Source organism: Spinacia oleracea, chromosome 3 (genome assembly GCF_020520425.1).
Source record: "Spinacia oleracea cultivar Varoflay chromosome 3, BTI_SOV_V1, whole genome shotgun sequence".
Taxonomy (NCBI): domain Eukaryota; kingdom Viridiplantae; phylum Streptophyta; class Magnoliopsida; order Caryophyllales; family Amaranthaceae; genus Spinacia; species Spinacia oleracea.
This window is the reverse complement of record NC_079489.1, coordinates 25,714,872-25,735,357: the sequence shown is the minus strand read 5'-3', so window position 1 is coordinate 25,735,357 and position 20,486 is coordinate 25,714,872. Positions and strand designations below refer to the sequence as shown.

The 20,486-nt window shown below is 36.3% G+C and overlaps 2 protein-coding genes across 2 annotated transcripts; one reads left to right on the top strand and one right to left on the bottom strand.

Moving 5' to 3' along the window:
- Positions 1-1,838: 1,838 nt before the first annotated feature.
- Positions 1,839-11,964, top strand: LOC110800705 (peroxisomal adenine nucleotide carrier 1). The gene is made up of 5 exons (XM_022006020.2): positions 1,839-2,168; positions 10,134-10,365; positions 10,905-11,051; positions 11,164-11,315; positions 11,408-11,964. The coding sequence occupies exons 1-5, from the start codon at positions 2,026-2,028 to the stop codon at positions 11,682-11,684; spliced, it is 951 nt and encodes a 316-aa protein (XP_021861712.1). The 5' UTR covers positions 1,839-2,025; the 3' UTR covers positions 11,685-11,964.
- Positions 11,965-12,719: 755 nt separating this feature from the next.
- On the bottom strand, positions 12,720-14,795 carry LOC110800698 (uncharacterized GPI-anchored protein At3g06035). The gene is made up of 2 exons (XM_022006009.2): positions 14,635-14,795; positions 12,720-13,335 (listed from the first exon to the last, which is right to left on the bottom strand). The coding sequence occupies exons 1-2, from the start codon at positions 14,714-14,716 to the stop codon at positions 12,833-12,835; spliced, it is 585 nt and encodes a 194-aa protein (XP_021861701.1). The 5' UTR covers positions 14,717-14,795; the 3' UTR covers positions 12,720-12,832.
- Between the last annotated feature and the right edge of the window lie 5,691 nt (positions 14,796-20,486).

Below are 20,486 nucleotides of genomic sequence, written 5' to 3'. Positions count from 1 at the left end.
TGAATAATTGTTAGCCATAATTTATTAATTTCTCAAATTGGATTGTTTAAATCTAATAAAATCACTCAAAACGTTATTTTTCGTAATTAAAACGAATAATTTTGTTAATATTATGAAAAATAATTTTTTTCGTGCAAATTCGTTTCGGATATAAAACTTGAATTTTTCTTTTAGTAAAGATCGGACAGCAAGCCGCTTGCACGAAGCAAGGGCTGCTGCCCATGCGAGACGAAAAGGGGTGCGCGCACACGAAGGCAGCATAGGCGTTGGCCTTGTGTGGGATGCGTGCTACTCGACAGGGCAAACTAAGAGTGTAATACATAATCTCAAGTGAATAATAAGTCATGACCTATAATCACACGTGGATAACAATTCTTGACCCAAAGGTGCCGGAGGCTGCAAGCCCGATCCCGACTACGATTGAAGCCTAACCCAGATGAGAGCCACAAACCCGGCCCGGGCTACGATTGAAGCCTATCCCACCCTGCCATCTCCCGTCCTCTACCTTGTCTGCAACTCAATTAATATTCATTCCCCACCTTAGCTGTTTTTTAAGGACCCCTCGAGAAACAACCTCTGAAAAGGAAATGTGGTGGTATCACTCATCTGTACTCAAGTAATATTATGAAGACATGATGACCACGACAAATTTCCGTATAATAAGATCCTATTATACCACCAGGCATCACTCATCTGTATTTGAGAAGGAGCATGATATGATTAGAAAATTTTACACGTAGGAGACCATTCCCCACCTTAGCACCTTCAATCGTAGTCATATACAAGCCTAACCCAGATATACAAGCCACTAACCCGATTAATCTTCATTCCCCACCTTAGCACCTTCATCTCCCGACTACGATTGAAGCCTAACCCAGATGAGAGCCACAAACCCGGCCCCGACTATGATTGAAGCCTATCCCACCCCGCCATCTCCCATCCTCTACCTCCATTTCCCACTAATCTTCTCTCTCATCTGGTTTCCGGGTGAATCCTCAAACCCCAATTAATCTTCCCCATTAATCTGCTCTCTCCTCTGGTTTCGGGGTTCGAAAAGAGGCCGCGATGGAGGCTGGAGCCCAGGATTCTTGAAAGGGGAGAGGAGGATATTGAAAGAAGAGAGGGGCGGAGATTCCTGGGAGGTGATTTATGGGTTGGCGATTTTTGGTTGATGAAGGCAAGTCTGGTGAAGTTCGGTAGATGTGCCACTAATTTGCAGACAACGACTTAAACGTGACAGGCAATGAAATGTCAGCTGGCAATTGAAGAGGAGAAGCTCAGAGGGTAAATCAGTAAATGGAGTGTGTAAGGCTAAAACAGTAAATACACTGTTTATAAGAGAAAACTGATTTTTTCAAAGAAGGATTTGAGGGGCATGGACGTCAATTTACTTTTCAAAGAAGGATTTGAGGGGCATGGACGTCAATTTACTGTTCCAATGGGGTGGTTCTTGCTTTTAAAAGGGTTATAGATAATAATTTTTTTTTATTTTCTTCTTTTTGATAAGTCATGTCATAATCTTGCTAGAAAACGGACTTATTTTTTTTAAACTTTTATTTCTAAAAAATGAGAGATTTCACACAACACACTTAAATAACATGATGTCTCGAATCGACCAGATCTAAATCAAACAAAACCAAATCCGATACAAAACTACAAACGACCCCTTTGCGACATCGAGTAGCCGCCGAGCCCCTTTGCGACCACGACTAGCCGCCAAGGCCCAAGGTATCCGAAGATAGCCATCAGCCAGCTTGTCTAAAGGTTCCCATGCCAAAAATTAAAGGACCCACAAAGCAAATCCCAAAATAATACTCCTACTGTGATAGGGAAACGGGGTGGGTGGGTCAATACTCAATACTTATGTACACACCCCAGGTCATTCATTCTTTTTATATTTCGGCGAACCCAAATCATAAATTTTGGGTATTTTTTCAATCATAGATGATTCAAATCTAGGTTAACTTCCCATTTAATAGTTCAAATTTGGGTTCAAATTCCCGAATTTGGTTGTAGATTGTAGCTATGGCTTTGGATTTCGAATCATTAACGGAGGCAACATCAGGGGCCGTTGGAGCTCTGGTTAGTACCACCGTCTTGTACCCTTTAGATACTTGCAAAACTAAGTATCAAGCTGAAGCTCGTTCTGATCATCAGCAAAGATACAGGTTTTGATTTTCTCTCTCCTCTTTAAAGGCCCTAATTTTTCGATTTTTTTGTGGTTTTTATTTATTTATTTATTTTGGTGATAGTTCTGTAAGCGCCGTTGATTAGTTTTTCTGATGGGTTTCATATTTTTGTAGGTTTCTGATCTTTAGAATGTGATTTTATGTAGTTAACATGGTTGATGTATAGAACAAGAAGAGCATGCATGCATTTTTTTTAAAAAAAAAATTGAATTTAGTTAATTTAATACTCCGTACTAGCATTTTTGTTCATATTAGTTCCAAGAGACGTGTTTATTTTGATAAGAAAAGATGCATAAATATTAAACTCATTATTGCATGTTTTGAGTCTGGGGATCTTGGCTTTTTGTTAGTATTATAATAAATCTTTGTCCGGGTGCAAATATGGTAGATGCATTTACAAATAACTAAATCAAGTGCTTATCTTTTCATGTATTTCTTTCATGGAAAATTGAGAATGAGCAGCTGGATGAAGTGGAACTTTAGAATAGTGCTCTAGTTTGCTAATTGGAAACTTGTAATGTCTTGCATTTGTTTTTGGTCTAAATTCGCCCTTTTGGTGTTGACGCCAATGCGACTGAGGTTGCTTTTTGCTTAGTGGTATGTGAGGTTACAATTGCAGATAGCATAGTGGTATATGATAGTTTTCACTTTTCATTGTGAGATGAGCTTTTAGTAAGTCTAGATTTGAGAGGAGGTAAAGTTGTAGGGAATTGTTTATGGGGATATTTTTCTGTGATGTTGTAGGAACACAATATTAACATACATGGCATGACATTGTTATCTCTTGATTCGTTGTTTTGATGCTTAAATCGATGAAGTTCGTTGCAATTTAGCATGTGTTTCTCTTTACCATGTTACTCCGTAGTATGTTATTTTGTTTGTTTGTTTGTTTGTTTCCAAATGTATTATTCCTTATGAACTGTTTCTCCAACTTTGAGCTGTCAACTTTCATGTGTATGCTTGGGCTTATTTATTATATCCATTATCTTTCATGAAGTTGAATATTCCATTCTTCAATTATAAGCTGCCGACAAACACCAGTATGCTTCTCTTTCCAATGTCTGTTTAGATGTTTAAAATGTCATACCTCTTAATCCTTTAAATCCACCCACCTGCGACTTGATGCCTTTACCAGGATTAACACCTCCTCCTTGCCACCACCTTTCTTTTCTCCGGAGTCCGATTGATTTTTGTAATTTTTTATTCAGGTAAGCTGTTGTTGTGTGAGGCAGAAAGCCGTGTGCCGAAAACGAGATGGGCGGGGGGGGGGGGGGGGGGAGGACATTTTCTTGTGACAACACTGTTCTATTCCTGGACAACATTTGGGAGGGCTTGGGATTTCCTTTTCGCTTGAGTGAATGGATCCTTGATGAAAATGCTGGAAAAGCTTGACTATCCTTTGTGTAGATCCTGGATTCGTCTAATTTATTTGACGGCATGACTTAACTTTAAAGGCGAAAAGAGAAGTAAAAAGAAGAGAAGGAAAAATAGAGAAATCGTGTCTGAGGAGACTAGGAGACTAGAGGAGTTTCAAAGAAGTTAGCTTTGACTTCAACCGACGTTGCTTCAAGTGGTCCTTTGAGTAAGAGTTCTTGTTAGGCGAGGAAAAACTGAGTGGTGGAAGTTGGGCACTGGCTTTCATTGTGACGGTGATGGAAATCATTAGAATCACAGTAATGTGGATGTAGACTACAACAACTTACTATTAGGGAAATTTTTGTCAACTTTTATCCTCAATCATCTTAATTAAAATTTCACTTAGCTTTTTATCATAAGTTACTGTTATACATGTACAAAAAATTTAGGCTACCACATGTCCACATTGCAATTAGCCGAAACCTTTGGCTATTGTGCAGAAGCTTTCCTTTCTGTTCTGAAGTTTATTGATGGTCAACATGGAAATGTGTTATCTTTGTGGATTTCGTTATAACATCTATAGAAAAATTGAGAACCAAGGGGTGTAAAATCTGTTTGAAACTTATCTTTCTCATTTAATTTTAAAATGTTTACTTCCTCGGTTTCATATTAGTTGACATAATTCTTTTAGGCTCGTTTTCCAACGCATGAATTCGAACATTTATATCCTCAATTATCAATAGAAAAAATATAGAAATTTGATATTTGAAAAATATTAATTGAAACCGATCTAACAAGAACCCACATGGATAGGTTTTCTTTGAAATATAAATCATAAAATAAAGTCTAAGTAACTTATGTGAATAGTGCTCAAAATCAAGGAGTGTCAACTAAATAGAAACGGAGGAAGTATTATTAAGATATTTTGAATGTTTTAGATAAAGTACTACCTTCATTTCTGAATGATCTTTACGTTTACTATTTGCTCGATAATTAAGTAACTTTGGTGAATATATGATGGTAGGGATAAAAAGTAGGAAAATGAGTAACTTTGGTGAGTATATGATGTCCAACAACTAATACTCTTTTCGTTCTTGAATGTTAGTCCTCTTTCCGTATTGGGTTGTTCTTTTTTTGTTAGTCGTTTTTGGAATTTTTCTTTATTTGTTAAACATTTATCCCCGTTATATCCTTATAAACATCCAAATGGTTCACTTGTTTACTCCCGAGTAAACCTTTATCCCATTAAACCCCTTAATTATTTATCTCTCCTACCCACATGAGTTAAATTCTATTGAGATTCATGTGACAAGTGTACTTATGTTAGAAGTGTACTTATGTTAGATTGTCTTAGATTCTAGGAGGGACTAATATTCAAGAACGGAGGGAGTATTAAAGTATTATGAGTGGGAAAGTTGTGGTGGATTCCCATAGTAAAAATATAGTAAGTTGTATATTGTGATGGTCCAAATGAGGGTATAATTGTAAAACTTATATGCCAAAACTGAAATAAAGTATAGGGTAATACACTTTCAAGAACGGACTAAAAAGGAAAGCGTAACTTTCAGAAACGGAGGTAGTTACTTTTTAAACAGGGAAAAAAGCTTTTCAATTTTTTTTCCAACTTCTCCATCCAGATTTACAACAAAGGACTTGGAGTACAATCAGTAAAGAGTAACAAATACACAATGCCAAAATCTTTGTAACATTTGACAACAAAATCATGAATGATGAAATACAAGACTCACATTACCCCTGAAATTAACTAGTCAGCCTCTGTTAAGTGATTCACAGTGTTAACATTTGGGAGATGGGGGTAAAAGAAAGCTATTCTGTGTTAAAAAAGAGAATGATGTAGATGTTTTGGTGTCGGATTTTTGGAACTCTAGGAGAGCTTAAGGTTGTTAGGATCATGGGAATGCTATTTTGATAAAAAACATTGCCCCTATGCTTCTAACGGAACTCCTATTCTCATGACTGTAGCTGTAATCGGATGTGCACAACAGTACTCTTGTTATAGCAGACCCGTAGTTCAATATGCAATGACTAATTGGCTATATGCTACTTCAGTAAAAATAAGAAGTGCATATACGTGAACCATTTAAACTTGATATTTCTTAATATCCGTGAATGATTTCTCTAGTACTTAGATTTCAAACATATTTAATTCTGAATAAGTGATGAATGTAAATTCATATTGATGGCTGAAATAAGTTGATGGTTGTAATCTGGGCGGAACTCTATTGATTTAGAAATTTGAATGCATGGAGGTAATTGTTTGCCATGATATTGCACAAAGTAGTAAATTTATGTTGTAAGCTACAGCAACATACTATCAATATGGGAGAGAAGGATATGGAGTTTGGTGAATTTCACTTGCTATCAATATTGGCAGTCCTTAAGCTTATTTTGGGAACGGTGGGGGAAAGCGAATTGACTTTAAGTTGCTATTTTATTTCCTCCCCGTTCAAATTTTATTTGTTTTCATTCCATTGTTTTGCTTCTTCAATTTCCTAGATTTCTTTCTTTTCCATTTGGTTTGATTAGTTTGATACAATTCGCTAGAGTTTATTATTCTCATGCAGACAAACAATCGTCATCTGAGTTGTCAGTTATGTCTTGTTTATTTTATGTTCTCCTATCTCTTATGTAGTGTTTTGTTATATGCTTCTTATTGTCCAAATTCCCTTAGTTAGGGTGAGAAAAAGGTCTAGTTGCATTAGCTGCATAGATGGGTTTGCAATTTTGCATTCTCAGTGGAGAGCTCCTTCATGAATGTGAGAAAGAAGCCTGACTGCCTGAGTGTTAATTTATACTCAAGGGACCTTTTCGTTTCTGTTGTGAAGATTTTATTGTTATAGGAGTGTTGAAGGCTACTTGAGTTAATATATTTTATCAACAGATTCAGTGTATTTTATTTAAGATACTTTTGAAGGACGAGAAATGCAAGTCAAATAGATTTCCTCGTTTAGCAGGAGAGCTGAAAGGAGAAGTTGCACCTGCAGTTATTCTTGTAAGACTTTTCAAGGTTGAGCAAACAACAGATTCAGCGTATTTTATCAAAGTAACTTTTAGGTAGAGCATAGTTCAAGTCAAATAGATTTCCTCGTTACGAGTAGTTCTGAAGGGAGCTGATGTACTGTTTCTTTATTTACTAGGTTAGGTCCCGTGCAACGCACGGTTATTACTAAAATATTTTATTATTTCAATAGTATCTAAATAAAAGACTTGTAATATTAGGAAAACGTTCGAGTAAAAAGAATATATGCAAAAGTATGAATTCATAGTGTATAAAATAAATATCCAAATAAGCTAAATATGCATATTAGTACAATACAGAGTACAAAGTTAAGGATTATATAGTTGTATACTTACCACTTATTATTATTTTAATTAACATATGTACTGACCGTGTATTATTATTAGACTAACATTAGAAATCAATTCTTCAATATTATATAAATTAATAAAAAGTTATAACAATACATAAATAAAATCAAATTGTAAAGGAGAAAATAATATTGATTCATCTTTCCTCCAATAATACATCATGTATTACGTAGTTACATTTATGATTGTGAGAAATAATTCCTCTCATTGATTGTGTATTGTCAGTATATATACAAACTATTTGTTGTACAATAGCGCGACATGAGGCTATTAATTAGGAATCTAATTAATACATAATATTTACAAAATAACTGCATATTCTATCAATGGTAATTCAATTATATTTTTATTTCAATTTTTATCTTAGTTTCCTAAAAAAATGCAAAGTAAAATCTTTAGAAAAAGTTAAAAAAAAATATTTTTTGGCGGGAAAAAATCTCACCAGGAAATGACACGTGTTATTCCTGGTGTCTCTTTTAGTATATAGTAATAGATACTCCCTCCTTCCCATAATTACAGTCCCGTTTGACCAAAAACACGGATTTTAAGAAAAATGGAATATAGTACATGAAAAAGTGGAATAAAGTACAAATGATGATTGAGTTGTATGGAAAAGTGGAATAAAGTACATGTGAAAGATAATACAGTACATAGGAAAGTGGAATATAGTACATGGATGGGGTTTTCAATACAATTTTAATTAATATAGTACATGAGAAAGTGGGGACCTTAGTAGACAAAATTAGAAACAGGACTATAATTTTAGGACGTCCGATTTAGAAAACAAGACAATAATTTTGGGACGGAGGGAGTATATTTTTATTTACTCATCTAATAAGTCTAAGAAGGATGAGGACTCAAGCTGAACAAAGAATCGAAGGGGACCTACAACAGTATGGTTCAATATTCATTCATAAAGTAGTTGAAAGGCTGATTGGTCTACAGACGTAGGCTTAGATCCCACTTGGGCCAATTGGAGAATTGTATTCGTGGATGGAAATGGATGTTCAGGGAGAATCAAAGGTAGACATGGCCTTGGGGAAATAAGAGGGTACAGGAAGTGATCACAGGAGAAATTGAAGGCTCTTAACGAGGTGAAAATGTATGAAAGAAGAGTCTAGAACCAAGGCTAAGGAAGAAATTTGAATTGCAAAGTTAAGTATATATTAGGATTTGTATGGTAATTTAAACTTGAAGAAGGATGAAAGGGAATTTACAAGGTGGTGCGATGGAGGTTATGAAGATTAGAGATCTATTTATGATGAATTAAAAGGTTGAAAGGGGGATGAAAAGTATGTTTCGGTGAACTTTATATTCTGTCTCAAAATAAGTGTGATGCTTTCACTTTTTTAATTTCACTAGATTAGTGAAATATATCTCCTAGTAATATTTGATAGCTTTTGCTTCTGTTCAAACGAAATTATGGGTTGTTCGCACTACTTTATTCCCTTTCCTTTTCAAGTGTGCTAAGTCACATTGTTGCACTTGTTTTGGGCAGAAGAGAATAGCTCTAGACTTCCATCTAGCCGGATGAGATTTATGATGCCTATATATATGCAAAGAGTTTAAGGTACAGAATGGAGAATTAAGAGGATGCCATTTGACTAGAATTGAGATTCCCTATGATTGAGTGTGGCGTGTTGTTGTTGTTGTTATTGTTGTGCATCATTGTTAGTTAAATACGTAGTATATGTTTCTTAACTGGGGGCTTTCATTGTTTTTTGTTGCTTGTAATGCGAACTTTTATGTACTTAAGTGGAGAAAAACAATTATCAATTGTTGAAACGAAAAAAAGCAGCTGGTTCAGTTTGCTATTCCCCCTAAATCTTAGGAAGACTTCACTGCCCTTTTTTTCCGATCCTACCCCGAATTTTTCGGTCAAATTGTTGACCTTGTTGGGTTGAGTCAATTGATCTTTGCAAGGGATCATCAGGTAACTCGAAGAAGCAAGACATAACTGTTCTGCTGTGAGTGCTGACTAAGAATGTGGGGAAGAAGCAAAATAAAGTGGTTTGCTAACTCAAAACTTAGAAGGGAAGGGATGTCGCTTACCAATAAAAGACAAAGACCAGATTTTGTATGATGGTGGGAAAATTGGGAATAGAAGCAGTACCAGTGATACTAGCAAGAGCAGGAAAGGTAGTGGTCGTACCTGGAGGAGGAGTAGACATTGAAAATCTGTAGATTGGGGACTACTCTGCAAATTGCCTAACCTTCCTGCTGTAGACCAAACACTGTTAAACAGTCTTATTGACTGGTCAAATAATTAGTTAAAATGTCCCTAATTTTCTAGTCTACCTCCAAATCCAATGTACTGCATGTCAAAACAGACAAACATTTCTTACATCCACAGTTGACTACTGGATCTTTTTACAAATAGCTTCATATAGATACTCCACCTTCAACAAAGGTCACAAGCTGCAGATAGTCCTAGTCTCATGTTTTAACCCTTGCTAAGACTTGTTTACCAAACCACCCACCCTAGAGAGAGACCCTCAGAATCCTACATTTGTTATTAAACTCCGAAAATAAACTCTGTAAATAAATGAAAATGATATGTGGCTTTCTATTCTGACTGTAAGAGAGACCACACTTAAAATCTGTCAGCAGCAGAATCTAACTCTGACACTGACTTAGCATCTTTTAGTGAACAGATGTTCAGAAAGCTATTGACTTGTGGCTTTGTCCATCTCAGGCTAACTTTTTGTGAGTTTGTGCTACATGTGTTTTCCCCCCTTTTCTGTATGTCGATTTGTGAAGTTAGGGAATCATGTCTTTATAAACTTATTGTACAATGCGTGACCTTTCTTGAAACTTTTGCTTCTGCAAATTACTCAAACAGACACCTCAGTAAGTGTTGTTTTGCTAGACCTTTAACGGATTCATTGTTGTTGTACTTCATTCTGAAAATAAGTTATTTATGTTTCCTTTAGATGCTGTCTTGTAGCATGCCCTTGGATGTCGTGGTTCCATGTCTGGCTAATATCACAAATAGAGGGTCTGATGATAATTTTCTTAAGAAGCCAACTATAGTATGTTTCTTTTGCCGGGATTTTCTTGATAGACTATGGGCCATAACTTGTTTAGACTTTGGTCTGGATTTTCTTGATAGCCAACTCTAGCATGTTTCTTTTCCCTAATCTCCTTTTCTTATGTCTATGCCTTCCAAAAATGTTTACAAACTCTTGTATTTTGCAGGAACCTTTCCGATGTTTTATGGGAAGCTATACGTAATGGTCAAGTTCTTTCATTATATCAGGGTTTAGGGACAAAAAACTTGCAATCTGTTATACAACAGTTCATCTATTTTTATGGGTACAGCTTTTTAAAGAGGCTTTACTTGAAGAAAAGTAATTTCAAGTCGATGGGCACAAAAGCAAACTTGATTGTCGCTGCTGCTGCAGGGGCTTTGACCGTCATCATCACTCAGGTTGTTACATCATATTTCACTGCTTAACCCTAAATGTGAATACTTCATGAATATAGGTTACATGTCGTATTTTGCCTACTTCTTGAGTTTCGCACTTGACAATCCTGACTCACGTTCTTCATCTTTGTTTATGTGAAAAGTACTTTCGGGACATGCTTTTCTGGAAGTTGGTGTGTTTGTGGGGAGGGGGAGTCCATATACTTGGCTGGTGTTGATGCTGCAAATATAATTTTATTTTAGAATCTTCTGGATTGAATTATTTCCTTGACCTAAAAATGAATTTCATACTTGAAAGATAGGAAGGGATAAAAATAATATTTCGATTTTTTTACTTAGACTTAAAATGAAAGGTGAAGTTCTTACTGGAATATGAAAAATTGGCAAGTGTGAAGTTCTTGGGACAGAAGAAGAATCAATTATACTTTGGCAAACCAATATGTCTGAGATTTTCTGAAGTAATTGAACCTCTTTTTATTTGTCATAAAAGAAACTTGCTTGGAATCTGGTCTGATGCCCATGGTTGTTCTTGGAGTTGACAGCCTTTGGATACAGCATCATCCAAGATGCAAACTAGCGACTTTGGAAAGGCAAAAGGGCTCTGGAAAACCCTTACTGAAGGCAAGTGGAGTGGTGCTTTTGATGGCCTTGGCATCTCCCTCCTCTTGACTGCGAATCCATCTATTCAGGTATTTAGTCTAAAGTCTAACTCCTTGTCCTGTAGCAGATGTTTAGTTTTGCAGACATTTTTCCAATGGACTGTTAATAAAGCGTTAAAGCTGACTTGTTCTGTATTCCCAGTATACAGTTTTTGATCAGCTCAAAAACAGACTCCTAAAAACCAATAACACAAACTCGGATTTGTCCCCACAAGCCCTTTCTGCCTCCACTGCCTTTTTGTTGGGGGCTCTCTCCAAGACTATTGCTACCTGCTTGACTTATCCAGCTATTAGGTTGGTAATTCCTTCACTTCCTACATTATTAATACATGCAAGCATAAGTCCATTTTATGGAAATTTGAAATAGTAATCAATAAACTTTGCAGGTGTAAGGTTGTGATTCAGGCAGCAGAGAGAGAGGAAGAAAAGCTTCCAAAATCAGAAAAAGCTCGTAAAACTATCTCAAGAGTATTCTACAGCATCTGGAAAAATGAAGGAATTCTTGGATTTTTTAAGGGTTTACACGCCCAAATTTTGAAGACTGTTTTAAGCTCTGCCTTGCTTCTGATGATAAAGGAGAAGATTACAAAGTCTACTTGGGTCATGATGCTTGCTCTTAGAAAATACCTATTGACAACTAGTACAAGATTGAAAAGTGCATGAGTTGTATTATTAGAAGAGCTATTTCGGATGGAACCATCGTGTATATAAACAAGATTTCTTTCGGCTGCCAAGCTCAGACGGGCTTGTCGACAACGCAATAAGAGATTGTTATAATTTGTCTGTTTATCCTTGTAATATCTACCAAAGCTATATTTTTTGTAATCCTGCAGTCAAAATAAATAGGAGTGATTCAAAAATATGTAAGACTCCTTTCTGGGCATGTGGAACACCTTTTTATTGAAATGGTTAATTTGTGGAAATGATGACAAGTATATTCACAGTTCTGGTGCAAGATATGGAAGCTTTGGAATTGTTTATAAGATCGGCATAAACATAATATGATAATAGGGTTGTTTGGTAACTATGGTTTGATTTTGTTATGGAGAGGGAGTTACAAAGGGCAAATGTGAAAGGGAGTAGATCCCTGGACACTTTAGGTGGTAACGTAGTTGTTTATTTTAACTGATTTGGCTAGTTTAATGTATATCTTGGTGCATAAGGATTAAGGAGCCACAAATAACATAGAAATTCACAAGATTCAGAGTTCTAGGTTCGGTATTTTGAGTGTCATTCTTAATTTCAAAAAAAATAACTAACTTAATTGACATCTCCTTTAAATATTGTAAAGTGATTTAACATTTTAACTAATAAGAAATTACTTCATTACATAATTGCACGTTAACCTTATTTTTGTAATATATATAAAATAGGCAAATGCTAATGAAGAACGCTAGTTAAGAAAATATCTCTTTTTTTTTTGACAAAAATAAAAATAATTTTATAAATATAACATTTAAGCGGTATGCTTAAAATGGTTGATGTTTTACTTAATTGAAAATAACACAATATTTTGGGTATGTCTTTTTTAAAAGGCTCCCCAAAATTACTACTTTTTGCAATATTAATTTTTTATAATTTTTCACTTATTTGTGATACGAACGAGTTGAAATTACGCATTGACAACAAGACATTGCAACTAAAAAGAACGGAGGAAGTATATAAAAGAAAGAAGCGTAACGAAACTAGTGCCTTGAGTTAAGGTAAAATTTGAATTCCTCAACAGTCAACAATTGAGGTTCAAAATGCATTCAAATGCACAGGACGTCCAACAAAGTGAATGATGTAATGGTACAAGCACAAAATTCAGCTTATAAGAAGAAGAAACAAGCCATCAAAAAGACTATAAAGTGAAAAAGGTGACTAGGTCTAGGAATGAAACCGGCAGCCTTGTAAGTTTGATAGCTTCCCTGAGAAGAATTAGTGGAAAGAACGAGAACAATCCAATCACCCTCAGAAGCAATACCAGCTCCTGTATACTTGGTATCGTTTAAGTCACCAGAATACTGGGATTTTGTAAAATTCCAAAGCACGAGGGTTGGATCCAGGTTTGGTACACAAGCAGGCATTATCGACCCATCTGCAGTGTTGCTGATGTTTAGTTTGCAATGAGCTAAGAAGTCAGGGTAGTTGGGGAAATGGTTTTCAGTGCCTATTATAGTGTTGGATCCCGTGCTGTTTGTACAGGGTTCGCCCTTATATTGCTCAGCTATTTGATCAGCAAGACATGCTGCATTTTCATTCTTTACAAAGGCTGTTAAGTTCAATGATGTCCGATACTTGTTGATGCCTTGAAGAAGACTGTCTTCCTCATCTGAAGCAAACAAAACCCATTAGCCAACACCCATATCATTATCAAAATGCACACTATGTGATTGTTGAACAACTGTATGATAAATTTGCACCATCTAACTTCAAAAATTTAAATTCTTATACAAGACTGATTTATGCAGATAAGACGACCAAATCAACCAAAACCTCGTCCAAAGTTATTCCACCCCATTCCTTCTCAAGGTTGCCAATAAAACATAAATAAAATGTCATCATAGTTTTACCATATACCCGTATTAACAAAGTCTTGCTCTTTCACAAAGAGGCTCTATTGTGACTTTTGTACGTCACCCCTGGCATCGAATCAAGATTTCCAATTTTCGATGCACTCTTCCCTGACTGTTCTTTCTCTTCCTTGACGGTTACTTTTCTGAAACAAACTACCAGTCACAGTTTGTTTGGTAGCCGGTAATAAATGGTGGGCATGAGAATAAATCCTAACATAATGACAAGAAAATTACTATCATGATGTCCATGGTAATGAATTTTTATCATAAATTTGCATTCCCACCTAATACCACTTCCCAAATGGTAATGAATGGTAATGAAAACTTATAAAGAAAAAGAAATAATATTGAGTAAACTACCATTACCATGGGAATGGATATTGATTTTCCTCTCAAATTCACATACAAATTCATTCCCAAGAACACCATTTATAATCGGCTACCAAACTGGCCGTTAGTGTATATACATGTATATTTTCCGAACTGTTCAGGTGGATTTCACTACTACTGAATACGGAGTAGCTATTTATTATCACCTTCTTCTACCCATCAGATAAAAAACACAAAGATACGCAAATACTATTTGCAAATAGCAATGCTATGAAATCACAAGAATTATCCCAAAAAAGAAACTACAAGTATAACCTTCTTTCATAAAAACTAAAATCGGATGACTTCATTGTTTACCGATTACTACTGCCGCCATTATTTAGAAAAACGGGGCAACAAGTTAGCTGATAGCATCACTTGAACTAACAACACCACAACTAAATCAGGATGAATTAATACCAGTAAGCAAGATCAAAAACAAATTCAATGTCAGATCTGATACATTTAGCACTGTCAAATTAAGCTCACTAGCTAATACAGAAATTTCATTAATAAATAGTTAGTTAAACGAAAATACAACTGTGCAAACCACAAATTTCAAAGCAATAAATGGCAAATTTGCAACAGAATCAAGAAATGAAAAGAACACACAAACCAAAAGCTACTCATCAAAGAATATTAAAAGTTACTAGATGAAAAAACATGGCTGAGTTAGAAATAATTACCATCAGATCTAACTTGGTGGTTAATTAAGACAATGGCTTGAAATAGGAAGAACAATAAAGTGGTGTTCTTCAAGGATGACATTATGGTCAGATATGCAGTTTGCAAAAGACAGTGAAAGAGTGTAGTGGATTTTAAGGGAAGGTGATTGCCAAATATTCTTACGGAGTGCTAATTTACTAATAAAGAATGGGTTACTATTTACGCTCCATATTATTCAAAACCACCCCTTTTATTACCCATATACCCTCCTATATTACTTCCTCATTTCAACATTTACCTATCTCATTTACCTTTTACCTTTCCACCACAAATCTGACTGTCATCGGCCACTACTACTGCCGGCCACCACCGCCGCTCACCACCGTCGGCACTGACAAGGGGTTTTCGGCCACTGTTGGAAATAATGCAAAGAAAGTATTTTACCATTTGTGAAAATGTCCCACATTGATAGAAATTAAATGTATGGTTTTCAAGGGAAGTATTTAAAGTAAAGGGGATTGTCCCACATGGGAAGCAAATGAACTCTTCCTTTTGTTTAAATATAGGGAAGGAATGTTTATACTTTGAAGTGCTTCCCCTAGTGGTTTGGGCTAGAAAGGGAATCCCCACACACGCACCGCCGTCCGACCGGTTCGTGTTCGTGGCACGTGCGCGGTGTGGTGGGGCCTCCTTTTTGGGCCATGTCGTAACTGACGGTCCAATTATTATGAGACCGTTCAGTTACGTAGCCCATTCCGTAACGGTCGCATTAATTCCGTTCCTTGATTTTCGCTTCCGTTTTAATTCCCAAATCAATTCTGATTTTCAGTTTAATTGGCAGTTAATTGCATGATCAATTCTGATTGGCAGTTACAAGTGTTTAATTGCCCAATTTAATTCTAATTTCGGTTACAAACCCTTGCTTGCTTTATAATCAGTTTTGGGAATCAGTCGGGACACACCGAAAAATTCCAACTCTCTTCTCCTATTCTTCTGAGCATATTATGGTTCCTAGTTCGTTTTATTCGAGGGCACGTTAAAACGGATTGCTGTGTAAAATCTTGGGGGGCAACGCCTATTACGATTCCCCCGACTACGGTGCAAATTTTGCTTCTAAAACAGTGTTTGCATAACACGTCACAACTTTATATACATCAAATATTCGACCCACATTTCATTTACATTTTCGGATTTTACAGTATTCTTTCCTACAATTTAGAAGCAAAATTTTCCTACTGTGAAATCTGATTATGGATTCATCTCTCATCAAGACTCTTCCTGATCTCTCCAAATTGGAACCTCTCGATGGTACCAAATACAAACGTTGGTCTCAAAAATTACTGATTTTTTTTGAGCAGTTGGAGGTTGATTACGTCCTTCTTCAAGACTGTCCTCAACAATCCGATGCTGCTACTGCCACACCAAATGTTGATGAACGGATCGCTAAGTATGAGAAGCACAACAAGTTCGTTAGAGATCACCTTCTCAGTCATATGGGTAACTCTCTTTTTTATCTTTTCATCAATAACAAATCTGCTAAATCTGTTTGGGAGACGTTGGAAAAGAAATATGGTACAGATGATGCTGGCAAAAAGAAGTATGCTACGGGAAAGTGGCTACAGTTCAAGATCGTTGATGACAAGCCAATCATGGATCAAGTCCATGAGTACGAGAATCTGGTTGCTGACATTCTGGCAGAAGGTATGAAGATGTGTGAGGTGCTGCAAGCCAATGTTCTGATCGAGAAGCTTCCTGATTCATGGTCCAATTACCGCAATCATCTCAAGCATAAGAAGAAAGATATGTCCCTTGAAGAACTGGTCAGCCACATGAAGATCGAAGAAGCCAACCGATTGAAGGATAAGGACTCTTCTCCTTATGAACTTTCTGTTAAAGCTAACATTGTGGAATCTTCTTTCCCAAAATCTGACAGGTTTAATAAACAAAACAAGAATTCTGGAAACTTCAAGAAGAAGAATCAGAATTCAAAACAACTTGGTGTTCAAAGCAAGAAAGGTGGAGACTTCAAGAAAAATGGGAAGTCGGAGAAAGGATCTGGTGGCTGTTATGTTTGTGGTAAGTCAGGCCATAAGGCTTGGCAATGCTACAACCGCAAGGATGTTGCAGGCAATGGCCAGAAACCGGATCAAACCAAGAATCAAGCTCATGTTGCAGAAGATACTAATGAAATTATTGCTGCTGTAATTTCTGAAATTAATTTAGTTGATAATAAAACTGAATGGATTTTTGATACAGGTGCAACTAAACACTTCTGTTCAGATAAGGAACTGTTTGCAGAATTCAAAGAAGTTACGGGAGGTGAACAGGTCTTTATGGGAAATTAAAGCAGTTCTGAGGTGCTTGGCAAAGGGAAAATTCTCCTAAAGCTGAATTCTGGAAAATCTTTATCTTTGCAAAATGTACTGTATGTCCCTTCTCTTCGCAGGAACTTAATTTCTGGTGCTCTCCTAAACAAAGCTGGTGTGAAACTTGTTTTTGAGGGTGACAAACTTGTTTTATCTCGTAATGGGGAATTTGTGGGGAAGGGATATTTGTCTGGTGGTTTGTTTATTTTAGAGACTGTATCTGTTATTGATGTTATGAATAAGACTACTTCTTCTGCTTACTTGCTTGAGTCTGTTGATCTTTGGCATGGTAGATTAGGACATGTTATTTATGGCTCTTTAAAACGTTTGCAAACAATGTCTCTAATTCCTAATCTGAATAGCAATGGTCATAATAAGTGTGAAATTTGTGTTGAAGCTAAGCATTCTAGAACTCACTTTAGACCAGTTACTTCTAGACAAACTGAATTGCTTGAATTAATTCACTCAGACTTAGCTGATTTTAAGAATACCGAAAGCAGAGGCGGCAAACGGTATTAAATCACCTTTGTAGATGACCATTCTAGATATACCAAAGTGTACCTTTTAAGGACCAAAGATGAGGCAGAACAAAATTTTTTAATTTATAAGGCAGAAGTTGAAAATCAATTAGACCGTAAGATTAAAAGGTTTAGGTCTGATAGAGGTGGTGAGTATGGTACAACCTTTTTAAAGGAACTTTGTGAGCAAAATGGAATTATTCATGAATTGAGTGCTCCCTATACTCCTCAACAAAACGGCATTGCTGAAAGGAAAAATAGAACCCTTAAGGAAATGATGAATGCAATGTTGATTAGTTCTGGCTTACCTGATAACATGTGGGGGGAGGTCGTACTTTCTGCTAATTATGTGTTGAACAAAGTACCCCATAAGAAGTTAGACAAAACCCCTTATGAATTGTGGAAAGGTCATGGACTCAACCTAAAATACTTGAAAGTGTGGGGGTGTTTAGCTAAAGTTGGTTTACCTTCCTTTAAACGGGAACACATTGGTCCAAAAACTTTTGATGCAGTGTTTGTTGGTTATGCTGAAAATAGTGCAGCTTATAGGTTCATGTGTTTGAGTGATATGTCAATGTGTGAATCTAGGGATGCTGAATTTTTTGAGCATATTTTCCCTTTAAAGAATAATGTTGTTTCACATAACAATTCCCATGATGCTTCACATGATGTTTCTACTTTTGTTCCCTCTTCTTCTTCTATACCTTCATCTTCTCCTATTGTTCAAACTGATGTTGTAGAACCTAGGAAAAGTAAAAGGTGTCGAACTGAAACTAGTTATGGTCCTGATTTTTTGACTGTGTTTTTGTCTGAACTCAATAATGTGGATGAAATAGATGAGTTAGTTGTATTTCTTCACTTGTTTGATGATGAGCCTAAAACTTTTGATGAGGCCATGAGTTCAATTGATGCTAGTTTTTGGAAAGAGGCGATTAATAGTGAAATAGAGTCCATTATGTCTAATCATACATGGGAATTAGTTGAATGACCTAAAGGTAGTAAAGTCATTGGTTGTAAATGGATTTTTAAAAGGAAAAGAAAAACTGATGGTGCAGTTGACAGGTACAAAGCAAGACTTGTAATTAAAGGTTTCACACAAAAATTTGGTGTTGATTTCTTTTATACTTACTCACCAGTAACTAAGATCGCCACTATTCGTGCTTTACTTGCTTTAGCTTCAAGTTATAAGTTAATTGTGCGTCAAATGGATGTAAAAACTGCTTTCTTGAATGGCGACTTAGAAGAAGAAATTTATATGGTTCAACCTCCTGGTTTTGTAGTTCCAGGACAGGAACATAAAGTTTGTAAGTTAAAGAAGTCTTTATATGGTTTGAAACAAGCTCCAAAACAATGGTACGAAAAGTTTCATAAAACTATTTTAAGTTTTGGATTTATTGTGAACCGTGCTGATGCTTGTGTGTACTAAAAAATGTTTGGTTCTGATTGTGTTATTGTCTGCTTATATGTAGATGATATGTTGATTTTTGGTACACATATTGATGCTAAATAATGAAACCAAAAGGTTTCTATCCTCTCAATTCGAAATGAAAGACATGGGTGAAACTGATGTGATCTTGGGTGTTAAAGTCACCAAAACTAGTAATGGTTTCTCTTTGTCTCAATCTCACTATGTGGAAAAAGTGTTAAAGAAATTTAACAGTTTTGATGTTGTGCCTGTTAAAACTCCTTATGATTCTAGCATACACTTGAAAAAGAATAAAGGCAATAGTGTGTCTCAATCTGATAATTGGGAGTTTGATGTTTCTCATGAATTACACTCGGCCTGACATAGCCTATGCAGTTAGTAGACTTAGTCGGTATACCCATAACCCCGGTAGAGACCATTGGAATGCTCTTAGGAGGTTATTAAAGTACCTTAGGGGCACGATGGATTGGGGTTTGCATTATGTTGGATTTCCTGCTGTTTTAGAAGGTTATTGTGATGCAAACTGGGTATCTGAAAATGATGAGGTAAGTTCCACTAGTGGATATGTTTTTACTTTATGTGGAGCAGCTATCTCTTGGAAGTCTTCTAAACAGACTTGTATTGCCCGGTCAACCATGGAGTCCGAATTTATTGCATTGGACTTGGCCGGGCAAGAGGCGGAGTGGTTGAGAAATTTATTGGCCGATATTCCATTGTGGGGGCGTCCTGATCCACCTGTATCTCTACATTGTGATTCTCAAGCTGCTATTTGTGTTGCTAAAAACAGCGCTTATAATGGCAAAAAGAGACATATTCATGTGAGGCATGAATCTGTGAGAACACTAATAGAGAGTGGTGTAATTACTATGGAATTTGTGAGATCTGAGAGGAATATAGCAGATCCTTTAACCAAGGGACTAAATAGAAGATTAGTCCTTGATACGTCGAGGGAAATGGGGCTTAAGCCTGTTAGTTGAGGAATTCATGGTGGACACCCGACCTTGTTCACACAAGGTTTCTTGTGGTCTAACGAAGCCATGGAAAGACTCATTTGTGTACACTTCCCATTTCTATGACTTGTACATTTTATGTGAGGTTAAGCTTCTTAGCTTTTAATGAAGTTCATATCCTAGGGTCTGGGTGGTCCTAATGAGAAGGACTTGATGAATTCACCGCATGTATATTGAGAGGTTGAGGAACAACTCTTAATGGTTTCATATCCCAGGATATGGGTGGTCTATGTGATAGACTTGATGAAATCACCTACTTGAGTGTGAAGGTTTGGCCACCTTCTATGGAAAACTTGGGCAAGTTTTTCTAGAGCACTCATGAGCATCCCAAGTATAATGGCCGTTGTTTCTTGGCTATCGCGGAACTCATAATAATCTAAGGTATGGTATGTGTTATTGGGTTTTATTTCTTGATTGGGATAGTTCCAGATTTGTTCACTTTCTCAATAAAGAAATTGCCTAATCTTCACTATGTGTTGGTTCAATCGAAAGACACCAACATTTAAGTATCAAATCTTCATAAAAAGTGCTCAGAATTCTTTTTCTTCTTTT

What these genes read in the sequence shown, in the direction of transcription:
- LOC110800698 (XM_022006009.2), bottom strand. Translation starts at nt 14,716, where the DNA reads ATGTCATCCTTGAAGAACACCACTTTATTGTTCTTCCTATTTCAAGCC. An exon ending in CCACCAAGTTAGATCTGATG is followed by an intron (nt 13,336 to 14,634) that starts GTAATTATTTCT and finishes TGTTTGCTTCAG; the next exon opens with ATGAGGAAGACAGTCTTCTT.
- LOC110800705 (XM_022006020.2), top strand. Translation starts at nt 2,026, where the DNA reads ATGGCTTTGGATTTCGAATCATTAACGGAGGCAACATCAGGGGCCGTT. An exon ending in TGACCGTCATCATCACTCAG is followed by an intron (nt 10,366 to 10,904) that starts GTTGTTACATCA and finishes TGGAGTTGACAG; the next exon opens with CCTTTGGATACAGCATCATC. An exon ending in CTGCGAATCCATCTATTCAG is followed by an intron (nt 11,052 to 11,163) that starts GTATTTAGTCTA and finishes CTGTATTCCCAG; the next exon opens with TATACAGTTTTTGATCAGCT.